Source organism: Ambystoma mexicanum, chromosome 12, assembly GCF_040938575.1.
Source record: "Ambystoma mexicanum isolate Mex_15411 chromosome 12, UKY_AmexF1_1, whole genome shotgun sequence".
NCBI classification, from domain to species: domain Eukaryota; kingdom Metazoa; phylum Chordata; class Amphibia; order Caudata; family Ambystomatidae; genus Ambystoma; species Ambystoma mexicanum.
Window position 1 is genome coordinate 575,764,832 of NC_090936.1, and position 15,284 is coordinate 575,780,115.

Genomic DNA, 15,284 nt, shown 5'->3' on the forward strand with positions numbered 1-15,284 from the left:
TACAAGTAGTTCCTGAAAAAGTGAAGTGCATGTGTTGTTCTTTGGCCTAAAGAAATTAAACAGCATATTCCAAAATAGCACTTACCAGAAGTATAATTGTGCAGTGATCAATATTTCTATGTAAAGGGCACAGGGGAAGGGGTGTGGGGGCACTAGAGGTAGAGAGAGTGTGTGTCGCCTCTATGTCCAAAGCCTGCTTAAGTGTTACATGTTACGCCTTGTGTGCGACACTGCGCAAAGCACTTCCCTCTATGTACATTTGTATATTTAGAAACTTTAGGTAGTTCAGTGAAATACGTGTTTGCTGCTAGTCACTGTGTTCATACTGTATACCATCACAATAAATCAGACCTACTTTAGCCAACAGGTTTTTTATAAAGATTGTTTAAATATGTGTTCACTGATTTATTATGTGGTTTGGGGGATTTGCATGTAAGCTTTATTAAACACAAACAAACATTTCGGATCATACGTGTGTGTTGGTCTAAAACTAAAAATGGCATGGTAGGAATGCTTTCTACTAGGTAAATTGGGGGCAGTGAATCAGGTCACCTTGGTACATGGTCCTCATTTTACTCAACTTCTCAAAATGAGATCACCTACATGTGCGATTACAGATGCAATTGGTATGATCAGAGGACTTTGGCTTGTGAGGCTGTGGCATGAATATGAGGACCATACATGGCATGTGGCACTTATCTTGGCATAAGATGGCTCCACTTGGTATATGAGGCTGCACTTAGCATATTATATCACTGCCTGCCTGTCATTACAGCCAGTATTTAGATAGCTGCCAAAGAAAGAAGGAGTTATTTCTCAAATAGTGAGCTTCCTTAAGGGGTGATCATCCTTTGAGACCTCCTGCAAACCACCGAGTGGCATTGTTAGCTAGTGTGTTTTAAAATAATGCACAAGGGAACAGGGGAGCAAACGCCATGTGCGGTTCTTCCTCCCAAAATCTTGTACTTAGTACAGACTGCAACAAAAGTTCGAGATTAACTTGGACAGAAATGAAATCTAGACCCTGCTCATATCCAACAAGAGCCAACTAAGGCACGGGAGACAGGCTGTGCACAGTGTTTCCACAGTCGCCAGGATCCTCGATTGATGCCAATGGTGCCAAAAGCACAAACCTGATTTGCTGTACATTTTATGGCATTATAAAGAATTCAATGATGGAGCATTTTTATTTTATTTTTAAAAGCATTCTGCAAAAGCAGCAGACATGACAATGGGGTAGTCCGATCCCTCAACCCCCTCTCCAAAAAATCCAGAATGGCTAGCTTCACTTTCACACCCATGACACTGAAAATCTAAATAATGGGTATGCCATTCGCTAAGGTCATTCAAGACATCCCTCCTCATATGAAGAATCAGAGAACGATGATAAAAGACCACAACATTCACTGTCCCTGGATATGAATGACTTCGGCTGGCAGGCTGCATTTTAGCCAACGCACATAATGGTAGTCGACTAAGCCCTTTATGATCACTTGATTAACAGTACTACTGCTGCTCAACGGGAACGCAAAGCAGAGGTCCTGATATGCATCATCTCCAACTTGCAAGTCTCCTATCCACGTGTTTCTCACTGTCAACTTTTTCTGATCCAAACAGTTTTTCACAACTTCATGTTCCTACTTTTCCCCCTTAAAAGCACTACTGCAAAAAAAAGAAAGTGACATACCTATTCTTGTCGGGAATACCAGGCATACTTTCACCCTGTACACCTGCCAAAAAGAAAGACAGGGTTATCAAAAACAGAACATCTTACTAAAGGGTCACATTCAGCAGCCAGAGAAACTTCCATGGTTTAACTGGCTTTGTCATAAGTGCATGTGGCTGGCATACCCAACTAACAAGCTAGGTCAAGAAGGAAAAAGAAAGTGTGAAACTAAAACTGTCAAAAGGAATGAATATTATTGGCACCCCGCCGCAATTTTTCCCCTCCCCCCATGTCCACATTTTAAAAAAAATATGTAATCCCCCCCACCCACAAACGTACCTTATGGCGCCTGCACCTTCCTCTCTGCTCCTAACGGCCACCAGGTTGGCAAAGGATTTTCCCCTCCCAAATACAAAACCGCATCATGTGCCTAAATTATCAGCTAGACTAAAGCATATACAAAGAGTCCGATCTTTGTGGTTTGGCAAACCAAAGGTTACTCTGTGATCTTTATACTGTCATAATCCACGCAATCCAAGACCAAGGCGCAGAGTTCCTAAGAAACAAATTAAACCTACACCGCCCTACAAGGAAGCTCAGATCAAGCAGCGACATTTTCGGAGGCTCTTCTTTCTCTTACCTTGCCCAAAAAACCTAGAACGAGCGTCCAAATAACATATGTAACACAAGAAATCACATCCTATTCAGAAAACTCCTCAAATCCTGGCTCTTCACCACATAACTAAAGGACTCCCATGGGGGCATATACACAGTTTAAACAACGCTGAGAGAAGAAACCGATCCTCCCAATTCCCCTTAATTTTCCGCCCATAAACAGAAGGTAAGGAAGAATCATCTAAGGCATATCAACTTACCAATTGACGGATAGATATGTTAGAACGATACCAAAGAAAGATCTGAGATAGGTTGGGATGGAAGAGCACGGATGATATATCAATAACACCTTGGCCTACAAACTACGCACAGGCAACAATGGACCACCAACAGGAAATAGATAGCAAGGGAGTGGGTGATTGCTAAATACAGCACCAGTACCAGACTGGGAGACAAGACACACCCCTACCTATTACACTAAGTTCAAACAACAAAGCTGGGAACGTGCCACGCCGTCACTGATGACAATTAGACGGACAGGAATGAAAAAGTGGAAAATATGCCTACCTATAGAACAACTGGATACACAAAAACAAGAAACAAAGACTAAGAGACATATAACCCACTAACCCTATGCTCAAATCTCTGCATACCTAACTCACACGAAAATCCACACAAACATCTTCTCACCCAGCAAACCGCATGCCCTTCACCACACTGCAACAACAAACAAACACATAAACATACCAACAGCACACAAGGTCTCACATTGGTCCAATATTCACACCAAAGCTCACCAAGCAGTGAAAACCGAACCGAAGCTGTCAACAGCACATCACTTTCTCACTTTCCCACACCCTCTTAACCCGATTTACCCATTCCCAACTTCTTGTTTGCAGATCCACCTGGGGACCAATTCCGTTGGTGATGGTGCGCAGTACAAATACCTTTAACATTAACAGAATGTGTCCTTTATAAGCCTTGGCCCTTTACACTATAGTTTACCCTACTGTATGGTGGACGATCTTGGATCCCACAGTAAGAACACACTGATCTTTCACAAGAACCATGATGGCAGATTGAAATTTGTGTCGAAAATTCTTGTAGCCTGCTAAGTGAATGGGTTGGTGCATGATAGTGAGCTGCATTAAGGCCACTCAGACTAGGGAAATAGAGTTTGACAGGATTTATTTTGAAAACAATCACTTTGGCTGTCAGCCACAATCTAGGGTACATTTAACTTAAGAAATAATGATGCATTGTAATTTAAAGTGCCATCAATCAACTGCCTAGTTCCACACTCCCAGATCTAGTTCACATAAAAGCCCACTCACCTTCATGAGTTATGTCAAATCCTGGCATAGCTGGCAAATCATCTGCCTCCAGACTCAGAGCTTGAAATGATGAGCAGTCTTTTGGAGAAGGTTCAGAGCAGGGAGCTTGCTCTCCAGATAGCACCCTCTCTGAGGAGTTAGAACTATGTGTAGTTTCTCCTTCCAAAACCATGGATCGGCGTTGGGTAGGCCCCTGAGGCTCAGCAGTTCTCCGTTTTTTCCTTGGTGAAGCCACGTCAAATATTGCCCATTGGCATCTACTGGTTGCCCTTTTAATCAAATGCCCACCATCAGTAGTCTGTGAGCCACAATACATGTCTTCACTGGCTTCAGAAGAACTGCATAGATTGTCATCAGAAGAATCATTTGGGTCAGCTGTGACCTCTTCAGACACTTCTTGCCTCTCCTTATGGCTCCAGTTGGCATTGAGAGTGCTCTGAAATACATTGGAAGCCTCTGTCCTTTCACCGATTGTCAGCCCTTCCATTGCTGCAGGTTGCTTAGAGCTGCCTGCACATCTCAGCCTCCGTGAGCTCTGCACTGGCTGTATTCTTTTGGTGCCACAGGGACTTCGCTTCCTAGGAGAGACCTCAGCATCTGCCCTTTCTGAAACACTGGCAGTCCTTGGATGGGTATGTGGGATATCCTCATGGTTGGTAGAAAGCGAGAGGGACCAGGAGAATTTGTGCCCAGCGAGACACTGCCAGAGCAATGCTCGGGCGAGACCTTTTCTCTCTAGTGGTGTCCGTAGCTTGAGGTTGGGAATAAATCCACAGTCTTGGCTATGATCATGGCAAAGTACGACAAGCTGTTGCAGTGCATCACCACTGACAAAAAAACGGCCAGGCAATATGTCCACACCAAGCTGCTCTGAAACCAGACAAAAGACAGATGTCAGGAACAAAATACACAAAGAAATATAAAAATGAGAATCGAGAGCAAGTGGAAGGAGTGTGAAACTCAACCATACGCCTGTAACTTCCATTCATACCCGTCTGCTCATTCTGTAAGCGTTTTAACGAAACAATACATGATCAAAAGACAAACTGCAGTATCTAAATGCTAATCACGCACAAATACACTGTTACAGTCATGCCATGGTGACTAGTTGTTGCTTGCTAAGGTCCTGCAAATTCATCACGGCCCATGTCAATCAAAGCACTATTGAAATCTCGAACAAAAGGACCCAATTACTGTTGCCACCTTTTCAGGATTACATTAAAGCCACAAGTTTTCGTCTCTTTCTGATGTGCAATTTGAACGCCAGACACCAGTTAGCCACTACTGAACAGCTAACAGATTGCAATTAACATCCGGTTGTGAAACGTGACTGCCATCTTTGGTAGCTGAGATTTTATTTACAATAGTTGCAGAACCTTGAGAGATCAAATGTGTAGAGTTGTGTAAGCTAGTGAGGATGCCAGAGTAAGCAAATGCAGCTACTGAAATGTTCTGGGAGTAACGCGAGGGCCACAGGTGTATGCTGTTGAATGCATTAATATATGCAATTGAAATAATAATGCATTTGTCTGAGAACACGCTACAAAGCAGAAGCCTATAATTACTCCACAACTCACTAATATTTTTCATTTGTCAGGATAATTCATGGTTAGCAGCGTTGTACGTCAATGTTTGAACAAAGGAAATGTGAAAGTCTCTCTCATGGCTCCTGGCTAATTCGAATGTTTCTGCAGATTTCTGATGAAAAAGAAACAATGGAATCCAGTCTGTCCTTTTTTTTAAAAAAACATTTTGTTTATTGGCAGAAAGTTAAGACAGGCACAGCAGAGATTACACAGCAATAAGCAAGCAACATAACATCATTCAAAGGCAGTACAACGTGATTATATCCGACATCCCAGGTAGGGGCGGTTGACGGCCTGGAGAGGCGTGAAAAGAAAACAAGGAAGGAGAGTCACACTTCACATGGTATGTTGGGCTGTGCTGGTGGGGGGGTAGACCTCCATTCCACTTCGTCTCTATTGTTCAGGTAGCTACAGAATTCTGACCACACGTTTTTGGGGAGTGATGACATTGGTAGGGATCCGATGTATTCTTCTTCACACATTTGTACCCAGGTAAGGGCTTTCAGCCACATCATGAGGGTGGGGGCGGGGAGGTTATGGCGCTTCCAGCATTGCAATATACATCTTTTGGCAACGATGGCACTTATATTTAAGAATGTAGACATTTTCCTTACATTTTCCCCAACCCAGATACCAAACAACAGGGCTAGTGGGTCCAGATCCACCGGGGAACCAATTATTTCGGAGAGAACCTCCGCCACGGCCACCCAAAACATGTTTAGCACAGCGCAGGACCAGAGAATGTGTATGTGATCTGCTTCACTGGATTTGCATGTCGGGGATGTGTGAATCGGGGTGCGTGTAAATTTCGCTACTTTGTACGGCGTGTAATGAAGCCTGTTGAGTTTGAATTGTATGCAGCAGAATCTGGCGCTAAGGGAGACTTTGCGCGTGTGTGCACACATTTTGCTCCACATTTCATCAGTTATTTCCGTTTCGAGCTCCCTAGCCCATGCTTCTCATGGTTTGAGAGACGTGTCCACTGTTTTCTACAGCTGCATTTTGTACAAAGTGGATATTATGCCCCTGCCGCCTGCGGAGTTTGCTATATATTGGCGTTCAGGTGAGTCTGGGGGTTCGTCTGGGTATGAGGGCCACCTAGCTCGTACCGCTGCTCTAAGCCTGTAGTACTGTAGCACCTCGAGCAGAGTGTTCTGGTCGCCATGTTTGAAGGGTAACAAACGTACCATCGGGGAAGAGGTCAGTTAGGGCTCGATAGCCCAGATTTTCCCGGTGTTGGGCGTGTGGGGGGAGGAGGTGAGGGGGGGAGTCCGGGAAATTGCCATATGGGAAGCCACTTATAGTATGGGTGTTGCTCTTGCTCGGGCACAGAATACTATTCCAAGCACTGATCGTGGTGGCCACCGGGTCGGCCTGGGCGTCTGTTTGGAATGTGCGGTGCTGTAATAAGGTCATGATGTTGGTCCCAACCCCAGCCAGTTTCTCGAGTTTTACATGCGGGGGCGGATTCTGGAACGTGTACCAATGGGTGGCGTGTTGGGCCTGTGCCGCGTTCCAGTACAGATGGAGGTCTAGGGCTGTGAGCTACCCTTTATCATAGGGTAAAGTCATGTGTTGCCACTTCTTGCGGACCGAACCAGAGTGCCAGAGAAATTGGGCGCACTCCGAGTGGAGCCTCTTAAAGTATTGCTTCCCGGGCCAGACTGGTACGTTAGCAAAGATGTAGAGGACCTTGGGGATGTAGGGGAGGACTGGTCCAGGAGACCCCTCTCGCCTGCGTTTTCTCCCCAGGTGAGGGCTATGGCTCATTGGGCGTTCCCTCGTGCCACCCGGGCACAGGTGGTGGAGGGCTCACCCGCTGGAGACATTGCCCACACGTATCGAGTGCCCACACGTATTGGTTGCCACACAAGTTTAGCTAGGCCCAGAAACCATTTTTTGCCCGGTAAAGATGGTGTGAGCTCAGCGCACTGTAGCGCGGCCCCCACCCTTGGAGAGTCACATCCCTGTTGCCGCAGCACCCTGGCAGATCCGCTGCGAGCACGTTCCCACGAACAAGACGGACATGAGCTAGCGCAATACGCTGACATTGTAACAGTTCACCTCCCGCAGTGTATTATCACTATCAGCATGACCCGGCCAGCAGGCCTGAATAATGAGAAGAACGGTAAAATGGTCATCTGATGACAGACAGTCTTTATATATATGTATATATTAATGTCAAGACCTCTTGCAAAGTATGCTTTCTTCCACAAAATCTCTCATATTACAAACGCCTGTAGATTGTATTAAAATGAGAGAGCATGCTCCCATGATATAAGCAATGGCGAGCTCACACCATTACAGGTGGATGCTAATAATAAAGGAATGCTCCAGGGATCTGTTTGTTGCGTGTATCACTGGGCAACCTACCTCCCATGGTTTTGCGCCATAACTAAGCTAATGCTGCTAGAGTACACGAGAAAGCGAATGCAACTATACTATGAACTCATGTAGAGGATGCGCGAGAATGCACTTATCATGTGTGTATGTCTAAGCCCCTTATGTGCCACCACCGTCACGTACAGTGGCGGGTCGTTTTCTATGTACTCCACTGATCCAACTACTACCTCATTTACTGCGAATGTATATGCATGTAACTAAACACTGAAGCTGCTAGAATATAATGTACAAATATGGTGCTCGGACTGGGTATAATCGAGACACATGCAGCAAAGGTTAAATGCATGTTTTGAAGTGATTTTAAATAAGTATTATAGAAAGTGTTCAAATGTTTGCGATGTCTTTACCTACATTCAGCAACACACGAGGGAGATACCTTTGTGAATGCGTACAAGGCCTCGATGTATCCCCCTCCCACCCTGCGAAGGCTGCCAAGACATGAGAACAGAGGCCCGCTCTGCGCTATCCCACCTCCCCCGACCAGACTGGAGCCGCTTCAAAGATTTGTAGCCCCACTGCAGCACCCAAGGCCGCGGCCAGCCACCTGCATTATTTACAGCACAGCAGTGAACCTTTATCTAAACTCCCGCGCCCCCTCGTAAACCCCACAACCCACCGGACCGTCTTAGACTTATGGCCCTGTGCAATCAGGACACCCAACACTTTGACAACACACAGCGGAACATCCATAACAACTTCTAACAAGACAGAAAGACCTGTACCACCCGTCCCAGGCCCTGAAGCTTAGCCCCTCGACCTATGGCCCCGGTCAGCAGGACACGGGTAACCAGGCCTCGATGTATTACCTCCAGACCCCTCACAAGGTGCATTCCTCCTGTGTTGCATTAACCTATAAAATAACCTATTGGAAGATTTACTAAAGAGAATAACACTGTAAATGACTGAATGACTGCGGTGTGCATGGCCGAGGGCAAGTAAGTCAGGAAAGGCATTCATCTCTGCCACAGGCAGCATTGCCACACCAACACCGCCCGGATGAACTCAAGCCGACCTGCCAGGCCCAGCCCAACCCACGAGGGTGACCAATGACGTCCTTCAGCCAAGACCAACCACGCCGCAGCAGCACCTATAGTTAGTCGTCGCCACCCAATCCCAATGAACTTGTGCCCCCTATAGTATGTAGGTTTTGATGACGTTTTTTGTAAATATATACGCCTGTCTTTGCTATTGTCAGACAGAGCGCTCTCGGAGTTTGCAGAGTTCTTTGCATGCCCAATTCTGATTGATAAACTCCCATTTACGCTCACCCGCACTCTGTCTTGGCCTTATTCCCATTTTGGGAGAGTCCTTCATTGTCTCTCATTGCGGGGAGGATCGTGCTGTTTGGGGACGCTTGCTTTCAGTGGTGACCCCGATAGCGTGATTTTTATTTCTTCCTAACTCCTTATAACCGTCCCCTTTTGGCACGAGAATCTCCGGTCGAAAAGGGATACGCACGGCGAGCCGGCTCCGGGAGGCTGCCCGCCAACGGCGACCGGTACACTAAGAAGTGCGCACTCAATAGAGAGGGGGGTACGGGATCCCGGTTGAAAAATCCCCTTTGAGTACCGCTCGCCGGAGCCGGGGCTGACTGTTGAGCTGACGGCGACACTGCCTGGACGGACCCAGTTTCGGAGACTATCGGTTCAAGACGGGCACGTGAGTACTGAGTGCGAGCGATTTTAAAGGGAGCGGGGAGAGAAGTGTAGGACAGGAAACGAAGAGGGGGTACGCAGATCTACTAAGGATCATCTTAAATTTTCCTTGCTTTTTCTTTGCATATGGCCATTAGGATCAAGAGGTGAATAAGAGATAAAAGTGACGGGAACCTAGCTCCGAAAGGGGGTGGAAGGCGGCGCCGCATAGTGCTATCTTGACTAGTACTGGGAATATATGAAGAAGTGGAGTATAAAATAAAAGTGTTCAGCAAAAGGGGACACAGAGTACATTAGTGACCGCTATTACTTTTTTCCTTTCTTTAAGGGTAGGGGGGAGAATAAAGAACTGTGATTAGCACAAACTTAGGGAGACAGTAAGAGAAAAAGAGTCCTATTAGAAGGGGGGAAAGCAGGTTAATATCTATATATATATGCGCATCTAGATATTCAAATAAGACGAACAGGGACAGCCGGCTAGGGAGGAAAGGGAGGGCAGCTTGAATGGTGAATTGAGTGGTGCCAAGAGGTGTGTGCACCTCGTATGTGCTAGAAGAGATTTTGATGTTGTGAATGTGTGAAGCGGTTATAAATGCATAATAGTTAAATGGTCATGATAAGTGTGGTCGGATAAAACTTTTTTCCCTTTTCAGATAACGTCAATATAGTGAAGTGAGTGAGTACCTTTTTGATTTCCAGGCTGACGTTGTCAAAATAAGGGATGGATTGCTCTTGTATGTGCCCCCCAAAGAGAACAGAATAGACATTGTGTACGGCCAGTTCTGTATTGTGCAGTCAGGGAGGAGGGGAGCACAAAGGGAGCCAACATTGAATGCGAAGTAAAATATAAAGAATAACATTGATACTACATTTACATTGTAGTTGCAAACACACGGAGACACACCAGCACTAGGAGGGCACAGAGATGGGGGCTGAAACACCCTTATCACATATTTGTAAGAATCTCCCGGGATACGCGGAGCGGATTAAAAAATATCACGACCAATGGGTGACCGAGCTCAAGGGGGAGGGGTTACCTCAGATTTGGCCCGAGGGAGGGTCATTTGATAAGTGTTCTGGATACGGTGGCCACATGCATTTTTCTAAAATACAAAGGAAAGCAGCTGCAAAACAGGAGGGAAATATTAGATCTTTGGAGGTTATTTGAAGAGATACCACCGCCTAAAACACCAGCATTAAATCCTGATCTCCCATCCACCACAGACAATCCACTACTGATACAGAAAGATGTCAAAGAAGTGTCAAGTGTAGCGCCACCAGTAGAGGTAATAAGTTTGTACCCGATATTAAAGAAGCCTGTGCCCGCAGAGGGGTACAGTGACCCCACTTACATACCTCCCCCGAAAGATACTGCACCCCACCGGCCCACGGCACCTCCGCCATATGAAAGCACGAGGGAGCGAGCCCAGGCAGGCACACAAAGGGTAGATATAGAGAAGCTCACAGATGATTTAGAGTCAAGACTGTCGATAGCAAAAGATGAGCTCTCAAGGATAAAAGACATATGCGAACGAACAGCACTAGATGCAACTAGATCAGGGCGTACGTCCAGAGCACCAGGTGAACATAGAAAGCCCGAAGAGGGGTGGAAAAAGGGCGAGATCCTGTTCAGAATTGAGGAAGAACCAACGCAAATAATAGAAGTAGGGTCCAGAGAGGGAGATGTTGTAAACGAAGAAAGGCTTGGGGGAATTAGAGAGGAATTGCTGTGTGATATAAGGGACGAGTTAGAAGAAAGCGACAGGTTGAGTATGGCGATGGGAGGGGGAAGCGAGGGGGAGGAAGGTACGTGTTCAATGAGAACACTGGACGATGAATGGACGGGGCGATTAAGGAACAGAGTGGGGAAAATGGCATCACTGGGAACATCAGCAGCCAAAACGGGCCCGGATGGGACGACGAAAGGAAAGCTACAGCTCCCGTTGATACACAGGGGAGGAGGGAGGCCCAATTATATCCCATGGGCGCAGATGGATAAAGCCAATTTATTAAAGCTATTGCCCCCGTTATCAGGAGGGGCAAGTAAGTGGATATATGCCTTTGAGAAACATACTGCTGGGGTACCCCTAGCTATAGGAGATGTGAAAAGTCTGCTCGTGTCAGCAGTAGGCGATCAGGCTGAAAGAGTATGGGTAAAAGCCGGTTTCCCGGGAGTAACGTTAGACTGTGACCGCCATGATGGGGCATCCTTTAACACAGTGCGTGCCAGGGTGTGGGATGCCTTACGCGAAACATTCCCAGACACACCGGACTTACAGTCAGTGATGCAGTGTACAATGAATGACGGGGAGGAGGCTATGGATTACATTTTTCGGGTCCAAGAGATGTGGAGAGCAGAAACGGGCACGCCCTGGTATCAATCGACATCTTTATTTTATTTTATTATAAAGAGAGGGCTCCCAAAGGAAGTGCAGAAGGCGCTTGACAAGATAGCAGGTATTGAAGCAAAGGGATGGCCAGAAATTCAGAGCATAATAGTACACCATTGTAAACGAATCAAGGAGAGGGAGAAGGAGGTGGCGCAGAAAAGATTGGCAGACGAGGCGAAGTTAGTACAGTCAAAGCTAGTGAAGGTTGCAGCAGCAGTAGCCGCGCTCCCACACAGTAGAGAGGGAGATGATGAGGAGGAGGGGCTGATAGCACTCCAAGGAAGGGTGGCAACTAATTGGGCGGGAACAGCACAACGGCAGTGGACTGAGCAGGAGCAAGGTGGAAGCCCGCAGTGGCAAGAGTGGACCCCTCGAGGGGGACGCGGTGGGTACAGGGGCCGGAGAGGAGGCGGACAGGGGTACGGGGGAATGGGAGGAAACGGATGGCAGGGTCCCAGGGGCCCCCAGGGGAGTTGCTGGAACTGTGGACGATGGGGGCATTACTCCAGGGAGTGCAGAAGTAGACAACACAATGGGTTCCAGGAGGAGGAGAATTATGGTCATCCACACCCAGGGAGCCCATATGGTCTCCCAATGGGACAGCAGCAACTAAGAAACCCCGGCCAGGGTACCACGGGCCAGCAGCAGGGACACCAGTATAGGACACAGAACCACCCACAAAACAATGACAGTATGCAATACACGCCAGGTAACCCTTTCGCGACAACCGCAAACGGGGCCCCCGCGCCAGCACCTTATAGCGGCATGTCAGTGGTTTCAGGGAGTGTCTTTAATGAAGGAGGGGCGATGAGATACCCCACATAGGACAGCCCACAGAGAACACTTGCGTGTCCAGTTCTATCCACCACCTACAATGCAGCAGAGGAACCATTGGTAGGGGCGCAGATAGGAGACAAGCAGTTTATATTCATGGTAGATTCGGGAGCGGAGAAATCATGTATCAGAGAGGGCCGATTCCCGTTATCTAACAGGAAGTTAGAGACGCAGGGGTTCTCTGGGGCTGTAATTGAAGTTCCTTACACAGAAGCATTGGATGTAACAGTAGGGGGTAAAACTGTAAAGGCACCCTTACTGTATTATGAGCATTCACCCATAAATTTATTAGGGAGGGATCTCCTAAGCAAACTTAACATGACCATATCATTTACCGAGAGAGGGATAGTGTGTTCTACACCCGGGATATGCCCCTTGCGTGCAATGTTGGTAGTGCAAGCCTACACAACCACACAGGAAATACGAGGGCTGCCACAAAATGAGGAAATGTTTATCAAAGGGCTGAAGACTCTGGCCCTCATAATTCCCGAGCTAAGAAGCATGGACTGGAGGATTCCGGCGGAGTTCCTCTTCCACCCCATAGTATGTCCCAACACAGCACCAGGATCAGTGGTATCATTAGACTTGCACGCTGTACAAGTGTCAGCAAAGAGGATCGCTGTAATTGGAGTGGACGAGGAAGGGTGTGAGTGGCGCACAGTGCTGTGCACAAACGCCAACATCGCCCTACGAGAGGTAACAGATGAGGATCTCTTTTCAGACACGGAAGGGGATGGTGAGATAGTAATGGAAATAGCGATGCCCTGTGATATTTTAATACAAGCAAGGGAGACCCCCGTCCAATTGATGACAGTGGTAGGAGCACCACCGTCATTTTTTGATGACGACATGAGGCTCGTACCAAACAACTTATGGACAACAGGCCCCCATGATGTGGGACTGTTGCATGGAGTACAGCCTGTGGTAATAAAGCTAAAGCAAGGAGCAATTTTACCGCGAGTTAAACAGTATCCTTTGTCTCGTGAAGCTGAAGAAGGGATAAAAGAGACAATAAATGCCCTACTAGCACAAGGGATAATAGTGCCTTCAAACTCCCCATGTAACAACTGTATTTATCCAATCAAAAAAGCAAAAGGGGGGTCTTGGAGGATGATACAGGACTTACGCCCCCTCATTGATGTAATTCAGAAGGAGTTCCCTCTAGTCCCGAACCCTGCATCAATACTATGCAGCATCCCGAAAGAGGCATCACATTTCACAGTAGTAGATTTGAAAAACGCATTTTTCTCCATACCCCTGGCTGAAGAGAGTAGATACCTTACCGCCTTCACACTGGGGGGTAAAAGATATGAACATTGCAGATTACCACAGGGTTACTGCGAGAGCCCGAGCATCTTCAATCGCGTATTACATGAAGACCTAGGAAACCTATCAGTTGAGAGCACCATTATTCAGTACGTAGACGATTTACTAGTCTGCGCACAAAACCAAGAGAAATGCAGAACAGATTCCATAACATTACTGACTTTGCTGGCCAACAAGGGGTACAAAGTGGACAAGGGAAAGCTACAATACTGTCTGACAGAGGTCCTGTACCTAGGACAGCTGATTTCAAGAGATGGGAAAAGAATAATACCAGACAGAGTAGAAACCATAAGATCAGTAAGAGAACCCACAACAGTAAAAGACATGCAGAAATTTTTGGGAATGTGCAATTACTGCCGAGCATGGATATTAGATTATGCGGCATACACCAGGCCCTATTACAAGCATTAAAGGTGGCCCAACAGGAGAACAGGAAGATGGAATGGACGGAAGAGATGAGTTCCTCTTTCCAAACATTAAAAGATTTGATTTCAAGCGCCCCAGTACTCGCAAACCCTGATTATGGACGCGAGTTTTACCTATTCTCACACTGCAAAGAAACACTGATGACAGCAGTCCTGACACAAAAAACGTCCTTAGGACACAAGCCATTGGCTTACTATAGTGGTACTTTAGATGCCGTGATGCAGGGCCATTTCGCGTGCGAGCAATCACTCGCGGCAGCCGCGTTCGCGATTGAGAAAAGTGCCACCATAGTAATGGGTTGCCCGGTGACATTGTTTGTGGAACATTCATTATTTGCAATATTAGAAAGATCAAAAAGCACACTGACCACATAGCGGGCGACCGCCTACGAGATTATATTGTCCAGTGCCACCATCCATATAGTAAGATGCAAGACAGTGAACCCCGCCACATTCATTACAGAAGCGTGCACGCTCGAAGACATGCAGAACCACGATTGCGCAACCTACACAGGAGAAAGAGGGGAGGAGACAGTGGTGTGTGAGAACGCTCTAAGCGAGGGGGAAGTGTACTTTGTGGATGGGTCCGCATCAATTGACGTGGACACGGGAGAAAAACACGTTGGCATGGCAGTAGTGAGGTTAGAAGACGGTGAGTATGAAACACTGGCACAATACCGCCTCCCATCACATTACTCCGCACAGGCAGCAGAACTGATTGCGCTCATAGAAGCGCTACATGCAGCAAAGGGTTGTGCAGTGACAATATACACAGACTCAGCTTACATGACAACGACAGTACATGGAGGACTGGCAAGATGGGGGCGTAGGGGATTTAGGCGGGCAGACGGAACACCAGTACAGCATGCAGAATTGTTGAAAGAGTTAATTGAGGCCCTGCAAAACCCCACTGCAGTAGCAATAGTAAAGTGCCAAGCACATACGTCCAACACAGATGTTGTGTCTTTAGGAAATGCGGCAGTGGACGCTGCCGCCAAGGAGGCTTCCTATTTTCAGAAAAATGACACAGGTGAGTACATGCTTAAGAAC

The 15,284-nt window shown here is 47.0% G+C and overlaps 1 protein-coding gene across 1 annotated transcript in view; it reads right to left on the reverse strand.

Annotated features, from left to right (window-relative positions):
• Positions 1-15,284, reverse strand: part of LOC138513804 (zinc finger protein 692-like) — a 529,021-nt gene that overhangs the window by 367,529 nt on the left and 146,208 nt on the right. Inside the window, exons 4-5 of the mRNA XM_069628903.1 lie at positions 3,616-4,485; positions 1,688-1,730 (exon numbers count right to left, since the gene is read on the reverse strand). Of these exons, the coding sequence (XP_069485004.1) occupies positions 1,688-1,730; positions 3,616-4,485 (913 nt within the window). The remainder of the gene's footprint in view (positions 1-1,687; positions 1,731-3,615; positions 4,486-15,284) is intronic.